This window comes from Lycium barbarum, chromosome 10 (assembly GCF_019175385.1).
Source record: "Lycium barbarum isolate Lr01 chromosome 10, ASM1917538v2, whole genome shotgun sequence".
NCBI lineage: Eukaryota > Viridiplantae > Streptophyta > Magnoliopsida > Solanales > Solanaceae > Lycium > Lycium barbarum.
Window position 1 is genome coordinate 19,696,341 of NC_083346.1, and position 23,507 is coordinate 19,719,847.

At 35.3% G+C, this 23,507-nt stretch overlaps 1 protein-coding gene and 4 non-coding genes across 5 annotated transcripts; all 5 read right to left on the reverse strand.

Moving 5' to 3' along the window:
- Positions 1–5,089: 5,089 nt before the first annotated feature.
- Positions 5,090–12,310, reverse strand: LOC132614709 (protein S-acyltransferase 8-like). The gene is made up of 5 exons (XM_060329238.1): positions 12,064–12,310; positions 9,164–9,349; positions 7,894–8,178; positions 7,013–7,243; positions 5,090–5,915 (listed from the first exon to the last, which is right to left on the reverse strand). Exons 1-5 carry the CDS (start codon positions 12,106–12,108, stop codon positions 5,526–5,528), a joined length of 1,137 nt encoding a protein of 378 aa, XP_060185221.1. The 5' UTR covers positions 12,109–12,310; the 3' UTR covers positions 5,090–5,525.
- Positions 12,311–22,303: 9,993 nt separating this feature from the next.
- Positions 22,304–22,428, reverse strand: LOC132616277 (small nucleolar RNA SNORD14). The gene has a single exon (XR_009573069.1). It is a non-coding gene; the product is annotated as a small nucleolar RNA SNORD14 (small nucleolar RNA).
- Positions 22,429–22,572: 144 nt separating this feature from the next.
- On the reverse strand, positions 22,573–22,695 carry LOC132616272 (small nucleolar RNA SNORD14). The gene has a single exon (XR_009573064.1). It is a non-coding gene; the product is annotated as a small nucleolar RNA SNORD14 (small nucleolar RNA).
- Positions 22,696–22,840: 145 nt separating this feature from the next.
- LOC132616274 (small nucleolar RNA SNORD14) lies at positions 22,841–22,963 on the reverse strand. Its single transcript, XR_009573066.1, has one exon. It is a non-coding gene; the product is annotated as a small nucleolar RNA SNORD14 (small nucleolar RNA).
- Positions 22,964–23,320: 357 nt separating this feature from the next.
- LOC132616273 (small nucleolar RNA SNORD14) lies at positions 23,321–23,443 on the reverse strand. The gene has a single exon (XR_009573065.1). It is a non-coding gene; the product is annotated as a small nucleolar RNA SNORD14 (small nucleolar RNA).
- Between the last annotated feature and the right edge of the window lie 64 nt (positions 23,444–23,507).

Consider the following 23,507-nt stretch of genomic DNA (forward strand, 5'->3'; position numbering starts at 1 on the left):
GGTGGGCCAGCAACGGTAATGGGAGAGAACGGAGCAGGGCTGCTCGGCTGGACCAAGGGCGGTAGAGGTGCAGCTCCGGATTTTTCGATGTAATGAAAAACATAAGGTAAGATTCCTTCATCCAAAAAATCGTAAGTATGGGATTGAGGGGTAGGAAATTTAGCAAAAGGAAACTGAGTCTCATAAAAAATAACATGACGACTAATGGTGATTTTATTTGATGATAAGTCATAGCATTTGTAGCCTCTATGGTTTGATGGGTACCCCAAAAATAGACAAGGTATAGACCGGGCTTGCAACTTATTAATCGTAGTTGACGGAAAAAAGGGGTAGCACAAACACCCAAACACCCAAAAACCCGAAGATGAGAGTACAAAGGTTCCTTTTGATATAGAGCTTGGAGGGGAGACTTTTGATTCAATAATTTGCTTGGTAAAATATTGAGGAGGTAAGTTACCATTTGCAATGCATGATGCCAAAATGAAGGTGGAAGAGAAGCGTGGGCAAGAAGAGTCCGCATGACATTATTGATAGACCGAATTTTACTTTCGGCCTTCCCATTTTGTGAGGACGTATGAGGACAAGAAAGACGGAAAGACATCCCATTCGACTCACAAAAATGCCAGAAATCATTATTCTCATATTCTCTCCCATTATCACATTGGACATTTTTTATTTCTCGTTCGAAATGTGTTCGGACATGGGCCCGAAATTCTAAGAACTTAGCATAGACATCAGATTTCTTAGCTAAGGGAAAAGTCCACAAATATTTTGAGAAATCATCCAAGAAAAGAACATAATACCGATGACCCATGGAACTTAAGACAGGAGAAGTCCATAAATCACTATGAATAATATCAAATAGCATACAAGTGTTCGAATTAGACGGAACAAAAGGCAACTTAATATGTTTACCAAGCACGCAAGAACGACAAATACTAGAGCAACTAGAATTATTACATTCAATGCTTTTATTGATCCTAAGAGAATTCAAAATGGACGCTCCCGGGTGACCCAAACGATCATGCCAAAGAGAAGAAGACAAAGCAACAAAGATTGATGGAGAATTGGCTGTTTTTGTGATGGTGGTGGTGATGGGATATAGATCGCCCCGTCTCTCACATCTCATTATTGGCATCCCCGTCTGAAAATCTTTCACAGAAAACCCATATGGATCAAAATCGACAGTCACAGAGTTATCAGTAGTAAACTTTCTAACTGAGATTAAATTTTTAATGAGTTTTGGGGCGTGGAGGACATTTTTCAACGATAAAGGAGGGTTTAGGGGAGGTAAATGAGTATGACCACAACCACGAATTGGAATTGAATGACCATTACCAACAACAATACCATTATGATGATTGCTCAAATTAGAATAAGACGAGAGATTACCATTCGTGGATGTCATGTGAGATGTGGCACCGGTGTCCATGTACCACTTCTGATCCGGAGGATTCATAGTCATCGTATGCATTGCTGATTCGATGTCTGTTGGAGCATAAGACGGAGCATAAGGTGGGGCATACATCTGATGATACGGGGCAACAACAAAGGCCTGCTGCGGAGGTTAGGGAGCAGGCCCCAGTACGCCTGGCTGTTTGGCCGATGGGCCTTTCGCAGGTCTGGTCCAAGTTGACAGATATGGGCAAGGAGGTACGGCCCATTGTGGCATCCAACCCCATGCATAATTCGGAAGCTGCCAAGGGTGAGGAGAAGGGTGACGCGGCCAGCTGCCTTGCTGTGGTTGCGAATTACCGCCGCTGTTACCGCGGCTGCCACCACAGCCTCCCTTACCGCCGCCGTTACCACGGCCAGCGCCGTTCCTACGGCCAGAATTGCGGCCTTTGTTGTTGTTATTTTTGCCCCTGTTATTCACAGCATGACCAGGATTGTAAGTATTATAAAAAAAAAAAAAGGAATCCTCACCACCTGTGGCAGCCACCATCGCCGAAGGAGTAGTGTGGGCCGCCTGTAGCACCTGTTCTCATTCCTCCAGAACAAGCGAGGAGCGCGCCTCAGTGAATGGAGGCAATGGTTTACTGTGGCGAATCTGCGTTCCCACACCCTTGAACGCTTCGGTGAGACCCGAAACAAGCTGAAGAACAAGTCGGGAATTTGAAACCGGAGCCCCCACATTCTTTAATTAATCGGAGATGCTCTTGAGCCTTTGACAATACGCGGAAGCGTTTGGGAAGTCTTCCATCCTAGTAGTGGAAAACTCTTGTTCGAGCATTACGGCACGGGAGTTTTGATGGTCCTGGAAGATGTCACGCAAGCGAATCCAGGTTTCCATGGCCGTTGCTTCAGGTTCAAGAATTGTAGTAAGAGGGTCATTCGAAATCATGGAATAAATCCACTGGAGCACGGTCGCATCAAGAGTCGACCAAAGCTCTTTTTCTTCATCGGAGGGAGGGGCTGCCTGCTTCCTTTTTTCTGGTGCGATGATATGGTGTAGGACCTTATGGGATTTGACGTGGATTTTAAAAAATTCCGCTCATGTACCGTATTGTGCATTCTCCATTTCAAGAACCACAGGAATGTGATTGCGAATGTTGGAGACGGCGAACGCGGGGTGGAAGAATGCCTTTCATTCCTTGAATTGGTTAATATACAAAATATTCTAACCTAAAATAGGAGATTACAAAATATATAAAATATTCTAACCTAAAATAGGAGATTACAAAATATTCTATCTAATATTTACATAATCTATCAAGATCAAAACTCAACAACTAATTGAGTTCGATAATCAAAATATCAATACCACAATAATAGTTGATTTTCTAAAAAAAAATCACTAACCTTCACAAAACTAAGTGTTAAAACTTCTAAATATTATAATTATAACTATATATAAGAGGGAACTAAAGAATTTGTCGTCCTCACATTGATTTTGATCCTATAAAGCTTCTACACGTAGTTTGATTTTTTTTTTCCTTGTTCTGATTTTTGCCCTCATTTATTTTCTAAGACAATTCATTGGACCTTTATAATTGGTCTCACCTTTTACCATCATTACATTCCACTTGAGCCTTTGTAATTGGTCAATATTATAATGACTTTTTGTGAATTTGTTTTCCTCCTTATCAAATTATTTTCTACTCCTTTATCTCAAAATATTTATTACGTTAATTATATAAACTTTAACAAATATTTTAAGAATCTTTTCACTATATTGATAGGAGAATTGCAATTTATAGTATTTTCCGTATATTTTCATATCTAAAATTTATTTTTAAGATATTCAATTAATCTAACTCAATTTAGCTTCGAAATTAGTTAAATTGCCTTTATATTTGGGACGGAGAGAATATATTATTTGTCCTTATACGTTCTGGTAAAATTTGGGCAACTTTGAAGCAAAATTATCTTTAAAAACCGAAGTGTTTATTAGGTATTACAATAATTTTTATGCTTAAAACGTCTAAGATTTTGCTTCTTTAGTGAGCTCATATACGCTTATAAAGATCTATCCTAAAGTTATTTTCAAATATAGTTATAAACTATTTTACTTATAATGTACTTTCATTATTATTTACTTCTACTCTTGTAGGATCGCTAGGTTAATTTGTGTAAAAATTCTAAACTAAGGTTATACTTATTGTAGTACAGATTTGAATTTATTGGATCTTTTTTTGTTGTGGTAGATGATTCTAGAAGATGATTGCAAAAGTTTCGTTAATACAGGTTAAAATAAAATACTTTATTAAAATCTTAAATGAGTTTAAGATAAGTTTGAAGCAGGGCGAAGCTAGAGTGTCGACAACAGTGTCGATCGAATCCGGTAGCTTTGGTTCACAAACTTTATATTTGTCTATAGATATAGATTACTAATTTAGTATCGAGTAACTTAAAAAGTTAGAATTCAGAATCCATAAACTTCAAATCCTGGCTCTGCATCTGAATTGAAGTAAATAAGTTCATTAACAATGAAAGTTAAAATGTTAAGTGCTCCCTCTGTCAAATGCACAATGAAACCATGGAGTACACCAGAAATTTAAGGAAGAGAATATTGCAATGGTTGGATAGGAATGTAGTCACTACTGGAAGCTGGGAGCAATACACAAACTGGACCATACAAGTTGGGAAGGGGAAATCTCAACAGGCTACAGTCTTTAAGCTGATATTTGCTGAAGTGATTCATGCTATATGGATAGAATGCAACACTGGGATTTTCGAGAAGAGGAGAAGGGACTGGCATCTGCTAGCTAAGGAAATTGCATATGTATCATGTGTGAGAGCCTCACCTGGGATTAGGACTAAACTGCAGCAATACAAATTCTGAGGAGGCCTAGGAGTTTTTGGAGTTTGTTTTCGCGAGTACTGAGTTTTGACATTATTGTATTTACTGTTTTAAGATAGCAAGCTGTGGTAGCTGTGCTATGGTTATGTAATGCTCAATTTGGTGATTAATACAAGAAAGTTAGTTACCAAAAAAAAGTATTGCTTTGAGAAATAGAAACTTTTCAGTTGGATGATTCATTTGAATCTTCGATGTTTAATGTGAATGCATGACTAAAATTCTTATATGTTACTAATACAGAGTTAGAGTTTGAGTACGTATTATTTAGGGAAAAAACTCAAATATATCATGGAACTATTAGAAATGCTCATCCATGCCACTCATTACCACTCATTACTAGTTAGGCTCATTTATGTCACCACCGTGACACATTTGACCCATTTGTGTCATTAACCTCTAACAGCTCACACATCTGATTTTTAAGTACCAAATTTGCCATGTGTCGTCCAATTAAACCATCCACGTCATTTAACCCATCCACATTATAACCCGATCCAAATCCCATTTTAACCCAACCCCTAATGCTGGATTATTTATACAACACAAAATGACACTTGCATGTGGAGATCTATTGAATTGAAATTACTTGCAATTACATGTACTTCCCTTGAATAACCAGTCTTCTCTCACTTCTACAAATATCCTATCCATTTTCTCTGCCTTGGTCAACACACAATGTAAAACTATTTGCTCAAATGTGAGTTTTTATATCCTTGTCTGACTCATGAACAAACTCAACTGCTGCTTTTGTATTAAATGCAAAGAAATAGTCTTTTCACAGCAATGTTTATCTGAATCACGGCCAGTATTTAATTTGCTGAAAAGCACCTCAAACCACAAGAAAAGATGTACACGTTGTTAAAATATTCCAGAGGAGACACATACAAAGTAAAGAATCCAAACAGCCTTTGGTAATATAGCTACAGTTCTTCCAATAAATACTTAAAACCAGCAATACACTTGTGAACTAACTATCCATACTATCCAACAAAGATGTCATCTCATCCCCTCACGAGCCGGAAGAGCCTGAGCAGCCCGAGAAAGAGACACCAGACACGTTCATAGCTAGTGATAAGTTACGTTTACATTTTAAACCTCAACAAATGATCAGTTGAACCTCCTTCTGAGTGCTCCAAATAATGCCAGCAGGAGGAATTAGGAATGTACCGGGGAAAAAAAAAGGTGATATTGAATTTGGTTTCTTTCACGTGTTCTGTTCAAGCTAGTATGAGGGTCTGGAGGAAAACTGAGACTCGAGACCAAATCCAAAATCAACCTCCGAACGACCAATTGGCGACCTGTCACTTCCTCTACCTCTAACATCTCCAACTTCCTCAGATTTACGTCGCTGGGATATCTTCATAATATCATCTCCAATATCAAGATCGTCTTCCACCTTGATTCTTGTATCCCCATCAGAGATATTTATATCTGTTTCTTGAATGTCACTCCTCTTGGGAGGCTTTGATGCCTCTTCCTGTACATATCCACGGAAATTGATTTTGGAAGGTTCTGTGCTTGAGCAGAATAGTTGAAGAAAATTTGTTATGCATCCCCGATTATATACACGGACCCTGCTGTCTTCCTTGTAACGGCAGTTCTCATATGTGGTCTGCAGAGATCATTGGTAACTAAAACAAGTCAAAGTTAAGCATGACGAAAGAAAAAGGATGTCCCAGGTAAAAACATAATCAATTTTTGTGACATACCAATATCGTATAAATTTCCCAACCATCATTATCACAAAATACAATCAACCAGTAAAAGTTGTATAATCAGAAGGAGATCAATCTCTTTTTTCGAACAGCATTTATAAAGCCACTAAAGCTGTATATCTATCAACTAGTTTTCCAAAAATGTGATGGGATCACAAATAATATTCATCCCATTCCTTTTTCATCAGCATTTCCCCCTAAATAGATGTAAAGTTTACTTCGCATACAAAGCACTCGTTTTTGACTACTAAAGCGTTACTCCTTCAAATGTTTTTCCAATTCTTTTTCTTTCGAAACTTATGGAAGGCAAGAAGAATAAAGTTTAAACTAATCGAGCATTACAAGATTCTAATAGAAGGTAAGGATTAAGGAATCCTAATAGGTGACTTACCCCACAACCCCCCCTCCCCCAAGCAAAAGGGAGAAAAACTTGTTTAGGAATCTTATGAAATAGAAACAAAACGAAAAGGCGCATGAGATGGAACAAGCTCTGGTATTTGTTCTTTATAGCCAAATCAACAAGCCTAGCCAAAACAAACATATATTATTCAAGGAAATACGTGTTTTACATTTTAAATTGGATTATCTCAAGTCTTAACTATAGATCATATTCTTGAACTAGAACATTGCACTTCCTCCAATATACATGAATTAGCAGAATCATATAAACATTTGTCACATTTTTGGAAACAATGACCCTTGAAAAATAACCGAAAAATGCAATGAAGAACGTTAATAAAGAATTCCCTCTATGATAGCAAATAGAGGCCAAACAGGGAACAATTATGTCACTATCATCTAGATTTCCCCTAATCATTTGTATTAAACTTTCCAACATACATTTGGAAGGGATGCATGCTCGTGTCCAATAACACCGTGACAATAACAGAGTCATCATATAGGAACAAAAAATATGACTATGATAGTACTCAAATGCACTACAGCAGATAAAGTGTTAAATTATCAATAGTAAGAGGTTTAAAACCAAACTAACCTGATTTGTACCTATGAGATACAAATGGAAGCCAGTTAGACCTCCAACAAACCACAGTGCAATAAAACAATAGGCCATCAACGCCACAGATACTGGTGATTCTTTGATAGCTTTCAAAATAGTTCCAGAATCATCCATAAGAAGTTTCAGATACAAAGCTGATATGGAAAAGACGAAAACACAAAGGAGGGCCGTTGAAGAAACAAGGAGAAAGAAGCAACGATAGTTCCGCTGTGCACCAAAAATTAAAAAAAAAAAAGAGAAAAAAGGAATAAGTGTCTCAAAAGGATATCTAAACAACATTTAAAGTAGAAGAAAAGCTTCTCTTTTCCTAGAATTCTTATATATATACATAAGAAACTTATATAAACGTAGTAGGCATAACTCAGTACATTTTTCTCCCTCAACTTTTTGAGAGCAGATGTGTAAATCTAAAAGATAAACAATGGTGACTTGCATCTTGAATGTATATTCATCACATTAAAGCAATAGTCTAAGAAAAGATTTATTAGAGATATTATGAATTGAAACATGTTCAATGTCAACATCAGTAGCTTCAGCAAAAACATTTCATTGAGAACAAAGAGCTGCATCTTGGTTAAGCAAAAACATTCATTGAGCCGAAGTCTACATATTCCAATCACACGTTTAAAACACCAAGCTATTAGACATAATAATTAAACCCCTCTCCTGCAACTGCTAATCAACAAGTAAGTTGGTCAACATTTTTCCAATATCAACAATTCGGAGCCAGGATACAGTCGCCACATTTCATCTTTAGATGAACCAAATAAATTAGGAGGCGTAAGAAAAGCTCCAAATAGCAGATTTTCCGTTGAACTTCAAGAGAAAGAAATAGTAAAGAAAACGGATGTAATTACCTTCCCAATGCATTGACCCACCCAAGGGCAATGGTGATCAAATCGTTCCACACAATTATCACATACCGAGCAATGAGAGCATCTTGGTGGACGGTACAACATGCACGTTTTACAAAATTTCAATTGTACAGGCAAACCATTCACAAGGACTTCTTGAGGCAAAGGTCCATTGCCAGCTTCAACGGAAGCTGAAGAATCATACCCTTGAACTTCCTCTGGAGGATGAGAATTACGAGGGACAATGCCAGGATCCTTTGCTGATGTTGAGAGCAGAAGTGTAAAGACCTACAGCAACCAATACCACATTACGATGCTGAAATACCAAGTAAAAACAGAATAGAGCATTATGACACTTATAGGGGATTCCAACTGTAACCAACTGCACACCCCACAAGAAAATATATATAAAGAGAGAAAATGATAAATTGGTCCCTTATCTTTGGTAGTTGGTTCAAATTAGTCCCTTAAGTATCAACTGAGTAGTTTTGGTGCTGTAAATTTGCCAAAAATGAGCACTTTTGGTCTCCACTCTCCATCAGATATTTACCAAACTTTGATTGTTTAAATTTAATCGGAATTGTGAAAATAGAAAATATTTACCAGGAACTCACATTTAAAAGTACATTTTTTGCCGTTTATGTTATTTTTGGTTTATTTCAAGAATCTGGTTGCGAAGGTGCAATTTCTGTTATTTCTGGTTGTAGTTTTTTATGTTGCGCTTTCTGTTATTTTGACAGAAATTTCTGGTGTTTCTGGTTAAAATGAAATTTCACAGCTCTGATTAATTTAGCAATAAGAGTTTGGCAAATATCTGATGGACACCAAAATTGCTCACTTTTAACAAACTTAAAGGACCAAAATTGCTCATGTGATACTTAAGGACTATTTTGAACCTACTACCAAAGGTAAGAGACCATTTTTGTGATTTTCTCTCTCTGAATATATGCTCCCAACTTGCCTGTGTCTTCAAGAACCGAGTGCTCACCTTATGTGAAGAAAAGAAGAAGAAAGCACCTTGGCAGTTATCAAAGTCAAGCAAAATGAAGGGCGTAAAGACAGCTACTAACAATGTAAGCAACAGAGTGGACAATGTTGGTATCTTTGCAGAAAACAAAGCCTCTAGTCCTTTTTGGGAGGGAAAAAGGGAAAGGTAGAAACTCAGGCTTCTGTTCAAAGAAATTGAAGAAGGAACACATGTATTTTTTCTGAGACGTATGCAACGTGTGATGGATCATTAACAGCCCCTAAAAGGAAGAGATAAGAAACTAACATAAATTGTGAAGACAATAGCTATCACCAAAATTGCATATCCTGCACTTTCTGTTTGGAGTTCATGCACAAGATTTCTTGCCACAAATACACAAAACAGAACAACAGGGACAAGGATGAGCGTGAAGGTAATAATCAATGACTTAGCATCTGGTCCAAACATTAGCCTCCCGCCAAGCAAGAATTTCTGCACATTACATAAACCACAAAAAAAAAAAAAAAAAAAAAAAAAAAAAAAAGGAAGAAAGTCAAATACATGTCCAAGTGAATAATAGAATACTCATGCTCACAGTTAGGAAATCAACAGATAGATTCTTGTTTTAGGAAACAAACAATTGATCACAATACGTAAGCTACTTTACTGACGGAAAACTGGGTCCAACTCTTACTAGTTCCCTTGGGTGTAGAAGGTGAACTGGCGCGTCTCAGTCACTTTTTTATTCTTTATCTGCCACAGTTTTTTACTTTGAGGTTGAAAATTTCAAGTGTACTCATGTTTGAGAAGATGTGAGCTTTTTCGTTCCAGATTGTCACTAAGCACCAATAGATCCTTTTATTGATCAAAGAAGGCCAAGATCCCCAACTACATTACAGTTTCTGAGGAGTTTGTAACAGGTAGCAAATCCTTGTAAACAGAAACAATGCCTTATATTCATTTTACCAATTAGTGTATTATCTGAATCACATTGTTGGAATACCCTTAACCAACATCATGTTTTCTATATTACTATTTCGAAACAAAAGACGCGTCAACTTATGGCGTTCTTACAAAAAAGTGAGTGAACATCAGGAACTTGAAAGTTTGATCAGCAATTCCCTGGTATTGCATCTCAATGTTATTGCAACTCAATGTTACAACTAAGTTTTGCAGTAAATGTTAAACTTAAAATCTCAAATAAAAGTAAAGATGAATTATAGGTGCTCTCTGTCAATACCGATATCACAATCATACTCGCCTATGTTGTTACTTAGGAGAGATCAAGTAGTGGTGCTTCTATATCTATCAGCTGACCCTACTCTACTAATAGTCTATGCTAAATGAAGACTTCCAGGTTACACCAGAAATTTCCAAGTGGTTCATATTTCTGCAAATACTATGATGCTCACAATTTTTTTTTTTTTTTTTGAGTCAACCAATGATGCTCACAATTAGTGACTTCTCATCAATTTCAGTTGAATAATTTACAGTAAATGGATGAAAATGTTGACAATAACAACAATGTCATATATTTATTACTCAGATGAATTATGATTGTACCTCCATCTATGGAATATGCTATCTCTATATACTACAGACAACAAAAACTTAACAATACATTCTTTCCTTTGGGAAGAAATAGTACAACCATGATCACATATTTTGCAAGTGTTAGTCAGCATTTCTCTTGCAATAAGAAAAGTACCTTGCTAATAGTGATCGCCAAAAGCAATATGTCCAAAGGACAGTTCTTCAATGTATACATATAGAAGAATGCGTGCATGAGAAAAGCATATTGTCTCTTTCCAATAACATGTTTCTAATCAGGGCCAAGTTAGTACCACAATGTCGTTCAGAGCCACGGCATTGTTTGGTTATCAGAGCCAGAAATTATTAATAACTCGAGTTGCTTCACTTTAAGCTTGAGGGGTCATGTTAAACTATAAGATAATTAATGAGCCATTGCAATAAATGCACCACCATTAAAGTCAATGTCTGTGCTATAATAGTAGGTTGTGTAATAATTGTATTAATATACCAATACCACAATTGGCGTAATCAAGCAGTGCAGTGCACTGCAATCAATCCTTTATACATTCTCGCTAAGTTATGTAATCACTCTCCCTAGTTGTCGAGTGCTTCCTAAGTTTAACACCTATCGATAGGTGGGTCTTGTATCTTGTTTGCATCAATGAAGAATCGTTTTTTATTTTGGATGAGAGTAGCAGTTTAATTGATTTAACAAGGGGAAATCCCTGTATACAAGTTCTAAAATTTTGCAAACATCCTAAAAAATTTAGGACTTGAATGACAATCCCACTAGAAATATCACAGATCAGTTTGCAGATTATGACCCACATCATACCAGATGCAGTATGTTGAGGTCATAACGATAACAATCACTTTGAGGAGCAAAGCTCTTAAACGACGAAATTACAAGTTTCCACAGGTAATCATTAAGCATTTCAATACTTCAACTCAACAAGCATTATGCCAATGACAAATTTTCACAAAAATGACCAAGCAACAAGATACATCATCATAGGCTTAGTTCAAGTGGCAAAGGTTGAGGACATCCGAACTGAACAATTATTCCTCTAGTTTATTGTACTAATTAGAACTAACCAACAATTATACATCTAGTGAAAAACCACTCATGGATCAAAGGAACCATTTGAGACTACTGACCATCAACGACGGGTACCTGCTGCCACCCACCAGCACATGTACCGGATAACTCTGTGCACCAAGGCTTAGACAGACGAAAAGAATGCACCTAGTGTTTTTGTCTCCGCTTAGATTTGAACCTGAGACCTCACAATTCTCATCCCACTTCATTAACCACACTCTTGGGTGCCCATCAAATTTTACTTCTTCACAACTATTTCAAGAATGTGAATAACCATCCATAGAAAGTGAAAAACCACAAACTCAAGACAAAGAATTCAACAAACACAACTCAATTCCAACACCCCAAAAAGACCAAAGTTTCTACATTTGTTTTTCCTTCAAGACAAGCTAAAGTGAAACAGTATACCCCACATCAAATTCCACTAAACTAACACCAACCCGTCAATCTTTAACACAATATAAGCACACCCAATTATCAATATACTTCAAAACAGAACACCACCTCAACCAAAAAAAAAAAAATTATATTATACCAAAACATAATAATTCAAGAGCTAAATATATGGACTTACATTGTTGCCTTTCCAAAACTGGTACACACGCTTAGGCTTGGCCATGAAAGAGTGATTCTTTGTCACTTTGCTAAAGCAACAAGAAGAAGAGAGTAAAAGAAGAAATCATTTTTTTTTCTTTTTCTTTTTGGCTTTTTTGCAACTTTTTTTCAGACAAATTGAGGTTAAAATGGCGGTTTGTGGTTCAAATGCAGTGGATTTAATGATGGTTTGGTGGCTTTTTCTTTCTTCCCTTTTAGTAATTTTTAATTATTGTTTACTTCTCTTTTCCATTAATGTTTTCTCTTTTCTTTTCCATTAGTATATATAATAACAACAACAACAACAAGCCCAGTATAATCCCACTATATGGGGTCTGAGGAGGGTAGAGTTAACGCAGACCTAACCACCACCTTGAAAGGTAGGGCGGCTGTTTCCGAAAGACTCTCGGCTCAAGAGAGGAGAGAAAAAAAAAAAGGAAAAAAAAAGGACAAGACAAAAGGTTAGATATGATCAAGCGTATCAAAAACAATATGAAAGCAAGAAATAACAAAACAAGAAAGTCATGATAAAAGGAGAATTAACTGCTATAAATAACTATGAAAATGAAAACAATGAAAGTAAATAAGTCATTATAAACCAACAGATACTCGCAGAAATCAAGAGACAAGAAACTATAGAACAACATAACTACTCTTAAGGGAGGATAAACGCGACTACCTACTATCCTTCTACCCTAATATGAGTCCTCCATACCCTCCTATCTAAGGTCATGTCCTGTCTAATCACTTCCCCCCAATACTTCTTCGGCCTACCTCTACCTCTTCTGAAACCGTCACTGGCCAACCTCTCGCACCTCCGCACTGGGGCATTTTCATCTCTCCGCATCACATGCCCAAACCATCTCAACCTCGCTTCCCGCATCTTGTCTTCCACTGAGGCTATTCCAACCTTGTCTCGGATGACTTCATTCCTAATCCTATCACTCCTAGTGTGCCCACACATCCATCGCAGCATTCTCATTTCCGTCACTTTCATCTTCTGAACATGAGATTTCTTGACTGGCCAACACTCCAACCCATACAACATAGTTGGTCTAACCACCACTTTGTAGAACTTGCCTTTAAGTTTCGGTGGCACCTTCTTGTCACACAACACTCCGGAAGCAAGCCTCCATTTCATCCATCCTGCACCAATACGATGTGTGACGTCATCATCAATCTCCCCATTTCCTTGTATAATAGACCCAAGATACTTGAAACTATCTTTCTTCTGTATGACCTGGGTGCCAAGCTTCACTTCCACGTCAGCCTCCTGTACTATATCACTGAACTTGCACTCCAAGTACTCTGTCTTGGTCCTACTCAACTTGAACCCTTTAGACTCCAGAGTTTGTCTCCAAACCTCCAGCTTAGCGTTAACCCCGCTGCGAGACTCGTCAATCAGGACTATGTCATCCGCAAATAACATACACCATGGCACCTCACCTTGAATTTGCCGCGTCAATCCATCGATCACCAAGGAGAATAAAAACGGGCTAAGAGCTGATCCCTGATGCAGCCCCATTACCACTGGGAAGTGCTCTGAGTCTCCTCCCAAAGTCCTTACCCGGGTCTTGGCCCCATCATACATGTCCTTGATCGCCCTAATGTACGCCACAGGTACACCTCTACACTTTTTATCGCCCCATTACACTTTTTATATGAGAAAATTTATTCCACCCTTTATACTAAAATGATGAGATAAAATAATTCGGAGGTTAGGTTAAATCACACTCATTATCAAATGTAGAATAAAATAATCTCATAAAATGTATTGAAATTATTATTCTTATCCCACCAACCAAATGACCACGTAATTAGAAAATATTTTACAAGGCTCATGAAAACTGTCTGACTTTGACTTGTAAAAATTGTTCTAACAATATCATTGACACTATACTAATGTTATAGCAATAACTAGATACAGTATTCTGGATTTGCTACTAAGAATGGACTGGATAATGACTTTTTATGTTAAAAGTTGTTTGTGGTGGTATTAATATATGACCGCACGAGATCTCCATAATCAACTTTTGATTTTTAAGTACAAGGTGGGCATAGCATGGTACTAAGCATAATTCATGTATTAATTATAAACAATTTCACTTAAATAAACTTTGTGTTTGGCTACCAATATCAATCAAATGTAGAATGGTTTAATACTCATAGGAACTCTCAATCACTTCCTTCTTTTTTGTCAATAATCATAGTATTTTACTCAAAAACTAAGATAATTAAAATATTAATAAATATTATATAAAAATCCAAAACCTTACTGCATTCATGGATAAATTATATGAGATACCAACATATTCTTTGACGTAAATCTGTAAGAAATTAAATCAAAGAAGAAGAAAAAGGAAGACGTCCTTGCAAGCACTATAAATAAAATAACTACGGACTATTTGACCAAGCTTTTGAGAAGTTAAAAGTGTCTTTTTTTAAAAAAAAAAAACTATTTTAGAAAGTTGAAGTATTGGAGAATTTTTAGAAAAAAAATAATACTATATTGCTTTAAGCACTAGCAAAAGTTTTTTTTCAATCTTCTTCCAAATTTGATAATCTAACACTCTACATAGCTCCTCAATAAAAATAAAACTGTTCCTTCAAAGTTCTCTTATTCAAAGTTAACTTTCCCGATCTTCTATTCAGGTGCGGAACTACAGGGGTGTCAATCGAACCCCCTTCGTCGGAAAATTGCACTATATATATGAGGTCAATTTTTTTATTCATGTATAAATATTAATGTTACATTCCCTTAACATAATGGAGAACTCAGCTCAGCAGCTGAGGCGCCTACTATTGAGCCCATGGTTGCGGGTTCGATGCTCTGTAACAACACTTTTTTAACCCTTTTTCATCCAGTCCCTTTTTCTTGAACCTCCTTATCAAATGTTCTGGCTTCGCTCCTGCTTCTATCAATTTCCTCCTAGTTCACCAAATACCATTGAAATGGTAGTACGTAGTAGAAATAATAGTTTTTGCTTCGTATAGTAGAATCTTGTGACACCATCATTATCAACTTCTCATATTCACTTTGGCATTTTTGATGCTCTACTGATGTTGCTTTTACGTTCTTCGTTGGAAGTAAAAACTGAGAGAATATGAGATGTTACTAAAATCATAAAATTGTTTTTTACTTTAATTTCATATTAGCTTGTTCTCTTCTCTGATGACGTAAAAGTGTTAGATTTGCCTCATTTTATTTTGTTCTATATAAGCTGAGACAATTTGGGCCAAAGGACACTATAAGTCTTGAATTGAAAAAAAGTTCACCAAATACCATTGAAAATGGTAGTACGTAGTAGAAATAATAGTTTTTGCTTCGTATAGTAGAATCTTGTGACACCATCATTATCAACTTCTCATATTCACTTTGGCATTTTTGATGCTCTACTGATGTTGCTTTTACGTTCTTCGTTGGAAGTAAAAACTGAGAGAATATGAGATGTTACTAAAATCATAAAATTGTTTTTAACTTTAATTTCATATTAGCTTGTTCTCTTCTCTGATGACGTAAAAGTGTTAGATTTGCCTCATTTTATTTTGTTCTATATAAGCTGAGACAATTTGGGCCAAAGGACACTACAAGTCTTGAATTGAAAACGAGTTATTTTTTCATGATTTTTTTTTTCCTATTAAATAATATCTTTATGTGGCAAAAGATAAAAAGTAATTAAATGGCATGGGCAAGATTATAGTATGTAGTCCCTCGTTAATAGATACGGGGCCTCGTAACAATAAATGAGACTCGATTAGCATGACGTCATGAACCCCTAGGACTCTCAAAATTTAGGCTCTGATACCACGTTATGTCATCACTGAATTCATAACCGAGAAGCTATCGTCATTCAGTGTCCTAACTTGATCGAGCGTTTTGTTAGAATAGTTTGTATATTTTGGGAATTGAATGGCTCTTCCCACACCCCTTGTGAAAGGCTTCATTTAAGGCCTTATAAGTTTTTGTCTTTTTATGTACTTTGATATAGTACACATGCTCTCAAGTGTGTGTAAATAAATATATTCTAAATATTTAGAAGCCACAATTGGGATAACCAACATGAACGAACAAGGGTAAAACAGTAATTACTTTTTCATTCTATTTTCCTACTACTTTTACTTCCTACTGTTTTTAGAACCTTCTACCTTTTTCTTCTATCTACTACATCTCACATGCACGCTGCTTTTACAAGCTTCCACTTTTTTCTTCTACTACTACTAATCTATCTATTATCTCATCTCACAATCGCTCAAAATTAGAGTCTTTGAAGTTCTCTTTGTTCTTCACTCATCCAATTTCAGATATCTTCTTATTTTTGGTATTTCAGTATATGGGTTTTCCCCTTAATGTTTTTTCGGCAGATTCTATTTATGCATGTGATTATATGTTCAAACACCTATGATTTTTTAAAGATTAGGTGCACAATAAATATATTATATATTATATATCAAAGATTTTGACTTGGATTTGGGCTTGGGAGCGGGCCGGGTCGTTTTCTAAATTAAATATTTTATTTTTATTTTTTATTTCTGTAACATAAAATTGGTTTATTCGGATTTTAATTTTAAATCAAAATCTGGATGAACAGATGTGTCTATTTATGAAATAAGATGTCTTTTCTGAAAGGGTTTGATGGTTGCTTAACAAGGATTCCAACGAAGTAGTATAGAAAAATCTGCAAGCATATGTTGTATGCTGAAGAGAATCGTTTGTATTTCCCCCAAATCAGCATACGAGGGATATCTTCACGCCTCAAAGTCATCCTATATTTTGTTCTCTGTTAACTTTTCTTTCACGTTCCTTTCTAAATATTTTTTTACCTTATCATGCGAACCAAAACATTTAAATAAGAAAGAATTCTTCTTAGAAGCTCAAAACTTAGTCCGAAAATATTTCACAAATTTCAACTTTAAAAAATCAAATAACTTGAAAAATTCATATGAATAATATGAATTACATATGATTCTAAATTTGTTCATAGAGCCGCTAAAGAATATGTAGATTGTTCAGGACAATAGATTTTCAGTTAACCTTCAATTAAAAATTAATTCTAACTTCAATTAAAAATTAATTCTAACTTGTCACATGCTCATCTACAATACATATATCTACACATAAGACAATGTAGGTCCCAAAAACAAAAATAGGAAGTCATTACACCATATTAGTACGCCGTAAGTAAAATAATCCTCCCACTAAAGTTGGAACAAGACATGAAAAGTTACATATATACATGACTTAATTTAAAATCATAAGAAAAATCCTCATTCTTTATAGCTTCATAAGAAATACTCTTCTTGTTTTCGTTCTTCATAGGGAGGGCCTGACATTCATTCTTTTTATTTGTATAGTCAAGGACTGTAAGCCCTATCACGATTGTGCCGCACAGATCAAGACTACTAATACCGCATGTATATTAATAAAGTCTTACCAGAGTTTTTTTATAATGCCTGAACCAACGACACACTGTTAAACATAAGCCTAAATCAAGGCTTTTTACAGTGCCGAAAACCAGCTGTACACCGATAATTCACTCTTGCATGAGTAGTTTCAAGGACTACTAACCTCTCTCAGAGATCTCGGAACCCCCGAAACAAGTTACAAACAATTCTTAAACCATTAAACTCAAATAACAATTTTTTCGAAGTCTCATTAAAACAGTTCAACAATATATCATTCGCTGCTCAAACAGTTATGAAATCAAATTAGGTCTTGCATCAAAGAAAATTAAGAGAACAAGGATTTAAGCTTTGTAATGAACACTACTTGGAGCACTTTATTTCATTCAACGGATAGTATCAACCACTCGCTCAAATCACAACTCATATCTATTATAATAATAAACACTTTAACACAAATACATGATATGATATTCTCACTTTAGTAAAAACATTGTCGTCATTCACCTTGATTTATTCCCTTATATCACAAACTTTTGCTCCAATTTGAATGGTTTCAACTTTAGCGGTGATTTTTCTGAATGGTTCACTTTACTAAAAACTTTTGCTCTCGGCTTTTAAGTGGTTCAACAAGGTATTCCCTTATATCACAAACTTTTGCTCCAATTTGAATGGTTCACTTTAGTAAAAACGTTGTCGTCATTCTACATTTTAGTGTTTTTTTTAATGAATTCCATCAATATTTTTTTTTTAAGACTCGTAATAGAAAACAGTTAGCAAGAGGTTTACCTCAATGGCCAAACCTAACTTTGGAAAGAGATACCTTGTTGGGTATCTAACGATTTCAAGATCAAATCTTGTTAGAATCATTACTTGGAAATAAATATGTAGTTTTTGTCGTGTTAAGAACTCACCTACAATGTTGGGGAATTAGTTTAGATAGTTTCGGGTGCGGGAGAAACACGCCTTGCACTTGACAATGGAACTAATTTCTCCAAAACCGTCTTCTATAAATTCCGGCCCTTTTGGTGCTAGTTTTTATGTCTAACGTCCTCCCTGGTGCACTCGTGCTTCACTTCTACCCCTAATACTCCATCAAACTCTCTTCTCAGTTGGTGATAACTCTCTGTAGAAATGTTTAAATAATGAACAATTTGAAGCACTGAAAACTAGACTCAAAAGGGTTTTAATTGGGAATATATATGTATGTCCTTTAAGTTACATCATATGTGACTATTAGCGTTCCATACCTTAGATATTTGGGGAACTTACACAAATATTAGTAAATATACAATTATTAACTGAACCTACAACTATTTTTTAATTTACAGAATATACTCTATAAATGATGAAAGGAAAAAACTTTAGATATGGTCAATTTCGCATGAATATGGTAATAAATTTATATAGGGAAAAGGGCCTAATTTACCCCTCTACTATTGGAAATAGTCAATATTTACCCCCTGTTATACTGTCAGCACAAATTTACCCCTACCGTTACATAACTTGCAATATTTGCCCCTATTTCTAACTGTGCTCCATCATGGATAATAGAATTCCACGTGACCTAACATTTGGATAAGGTGGGCGCCACATGACATGCCACCTCACCACCATCTCCCTCTTCATTTCTTTCTTCCACCTCCAACCAAAGCCACCTCAAACCACCATTAGAAGTTGTAAGCCCTTTTCTTATTGCTGTTAAGATCTGTTACCACCATTGGAAGTTGTAAGCCCTTTTCTTATTGATGTTAAGATCTGTTTCTTTGTAATTTTGTTTTCTAGAGGAAATGTCAAGAAAAATTCAGTATTAAATTACCACCACCACAAAAATCTCAAATCTCTCCCCAGAAAAATCCCATCAAGAAATTAAAAAAAAAAATCCCCCTGACTTCTTCTAGTCCAGCTTTCTTCTCATCATCATCAATTCTTAACATACCCAAATCCAAGAACATCTTAACTCCTAACTCATTTACCCAAATCAAGATTTATAAATCAAGAACCCCTAAAAAAAGAAGTGGGTATTTCATTTCAAGGTCCATTACAATTGTTAACCCTTTAGATGAAGGAGTTGATGAAAAAGATGCTGTGGCAATTGGGAAAGTTATTTCTAAGGTTAAGGTTACAGTTCCATTGCAAGTGTATCATGTACCAAAATTCAAGAATTGGATTTAGATAGAAAAATTGGGACTTTAAAACAGCATGTGGCTATTCATAAAGGCAAACAAATATCAGCTAATTTGCCTTATAAGATGGAGTTTGTGGTAGATGATTTGGAAGGCTGAAATGGTCCAGTTAAGTTCACCATTGAAGGTATGGCAATTGGGAAAGTTATTTCTAAGGTTAAGGTTACAGTTCCATTGCAAGTGTATCATGTACCAAAATTCAAGAATTGGATTTAGATAGAAAAATTGGGACTTTAAAACAGCATGTGGCTATTCATAAAGGCAAACAAATATCAGCTAATTTGCCTTATAAGATGGAGTTTGTGGTAGATGATTTGGAAGGCTGAAATGGTCCAGTTAAGTTCACCATTGAAGGTATGTAACGGTAGGGAGGTGGCTTTGGTTGGAGGTAGAAGAAAGAAATGAGGGGGGAGAGAGTAGTGAGGTGGCATGTCATGTGGCGCCCACCTCATTCAAATGTTAGGCCACATGGAATTTTAATAGTCATACTGGAGCACAGTTAAAAATAGGGATAAATATTGCAAGTTATGTAACGACAGGGGCAAATTTGTGCTGATAGTATAACGAGGGGTAAATATAAACTATTTCTACTAGTAGAGGGGCAAATCATAAATAAAAAATGTTGCTATTAATAAAAGGCTAAAACTAAGGAGTTTCACGAATTAGTAATAGCAAAATTAAATATATATAAAAACACATTAAATACTTTTCTAAAAATCTCCAACATACTCAACTAGCATTCTAATTCTAATCAATAAACAAGTATATTATCTATATGATATATATTATACTATAATTCTTTGAACATGTATATATATATATATATATATATATATATATATATATATATATATATATATATATATATATATTTCATGTATATTGCGTTGTTATATACTCTATATACATATAATATGATTTGTTATACACTATATATACATATAATATGATTTGTTATATACTTTATACTTTTTAGATATATAGTTTCATGTACTTCTCTAATATCATATCTTTTGATGTAGTTTTCTTAATATTAATAAATTCAAATAATTTCATCTAATCACAAAAAAAAATGCATGAATCATCAAGTGAAAAGAAAATAAAAAAGAAGAATAAAGAGGAGAAAACAAAAGAAAGAAATCTTTTTAAAACAACAGATGAAATATGAGATGTGAAGTTAATTTTATTTTGTTTTTTTGAAAAAGTACATTGAATGGTTTTGAAAGAAAAAAAAAATAAAAAAATATGCATTAATGATAACAACTCCTAAAATTAAGTACTATAAATATTTTAAGAAGGTTTGCTTTCTTGCAATTAAAAAGTTAAAATTTTGAATAAATTATATTTATATAATTTTTAAAAAGTAATTGTAACTTTTTAATTATCATTTTTAAAAATTGTATTTGTCCGACTTTTGCTAGATATTTCTAACTTGTCCCAAACACTTATTTTAAACGTCAAATCAAATATTAAATCATAAGACTTAGTTGCTATACATTAATAACTTTCAAACATAAGATTTAATTATTATAGCTTTATAACTTTTCAAACACCCTGGTGTCCAACTTAGAGCTTGAGTGAGAATGTCACGTGTCAGTTTAGATATTCTGACTACTATTATCAATCCATCATCCAGAGCTAACAGAATTGCTAGTAGCTCCACAATATACCAATTGATTATACTTTTCTTTTTAGGTAGTCTGAATAATCAGTCATAATAATCCATCTCTTTTTGCTCCACATAATCTCATAAAACGACTAGACCTTTTTGGGTTGAATGAACCAACATATTAATATGGGTAAAATCAAGAAAACATGTTGGTCATGAAACAATCAAGTTCAATTTGATTTAGTTTAATCTTTTACAATTTCAAATATGTTAAACTTGAAAATCCATCCTTCGGCATCATAGGGCTATAGGAATCCAAAAAAAAAAATAGATTACCAGTGCAATAAATCTCATAAATTCTAGCGAAAAAGCTAAAAATTGAGGAGAACATTAACACAAGGATGTGCTTATATACCCTGTGAAATATGAGTTTTAAAAGCAACCAAATATGACAAACAGAAAGAATTAAAACAAGAGTCTTGTAAAACGCGCACAAACTCGTTTGAGTGCAAGGGCTCATATCAAGTGTATTTATGGTAGTCTCATTGTGAAGAACACTTAAGTTGAAAGGACCTAAAGATAGAACAAAGATGCACAATATGGCTAACAATAAAGCCACCAACAGCTTTCAAAGAAAGGGGCAACTATATTAGAAGCACTTTATTATGCATCTTCATCTACCAAAGCCCATTCAACATTGAGAAACTCTTCACTCTATCCTCTCTCTTTTTAATCATAGCCCTCTGAATTTGCCAAAACACATTGATCATCTAACAAAAGAATATAATATGAGTGACCTCCACCAGAAAACTAATCTCAAGCAACAAAATTACAGATAGCTCCTACTGGTCCCTATGAAAGCTAACTTAAATAATCTTTAAGCATGCTATTGTATCACATTAGCTTCACAACAGAACAAAGAGAATAAGATCTTGAATCAAACTATAAGTAGGAAACAAGGCAGGGCAAGGCACAAGTAACAATTGTAACACGTAAGTTTAAAGGTAAAACTGTAACAATTGAAAGGACTCAGACATCCAAGGAAGGATAAAAGCAGCATATGCTCTCAAGCCCGGCGAAAGGCGAAAGCACTTAGGCGGCCACTGCGAATGTTTTGAGAAACAAGCCTTGGGATTTATCATCATGGGCCAAAAAGAAAAAGTTTTATCAAAGAAAAAAGGCAAGCAAACACATTCTAAAAGGAGTTGCACACAGCAGTGTAATTATTACTTTCTGATTCATTATCAAGCAAGAATAAATCATGCATAGCTAAGAATTAGACAACATAGGGAAAATCCTCAGACATCCAAGGAAGGATAGAAGCAGCATATGCTCTCAAGCCTGGCGAAGGCGAAAGCACTTAGGCGGCCACTGCGAATGTTTGAGAAACAAGCCTTAGGATTTAACATCATGGGACAAAAAGAAAAAAGTTAATCAAAGATAAAAAGGCAAGCAAACATGTCCTCCTAAAAGGAGTAACACATGCACTAGTGTTTTCATTGGTTTCCTATTCATCACCAACCAAGAAAAAATTAGCCAAAAACTAAAGAACATAATTAAAAAGCCTCAGTCATCCAAGGAAGGATAGAAGCAGCATATGCTCTCAAGCCTGGCGAAGGCGAAAGCACTTAGGCGGCCACTGCGAATGTTTGAGAAACAAGCCTTAGGATATATCATCATGGGCCAAAATGAAAAGGTTCATCAAGAAAAAGCCAACAAGTGAACACTAGCTCTAAGAGGACAAACAGATACAATATCTCCAATTCATCATCAAGCAAGAAAAATCATGCATAGTTAAAAATTAAGCAACATAGTACAACTAGTTCTAAGAGGAGTTACACATACAGTACAGTTATTATCAGTGCTCATCATCAAGCAAGAATAGAGTCATACATAGCTAATATTTAATCATAGTGAAAAGCTAAGTTACTCGGACTCTCCTAAAATGTTGTCAGGTGCGTGTCCGATCCTTCGAAAGTAGTGTATTTTTAGAGGATGGATGCGGCAACACTCTTGAAGAGTCTAAGTAACTTAAGTGAAAAGGCCTCAGACATCCAAGGAAGGATAAAAGCAGCATAAACTCTCAAGCCTGGCGAAGGCGAAAGCACTTAGGCGGCTACTGCGAATGTTTGAGAAACAAGCCTTAAGATTTATCATCAGGGGCCAAAAAGAAAGTGTTCATCAAGAAAACAAATGCAAGTTAACACTAGTCCTAAGTGGAATTACACA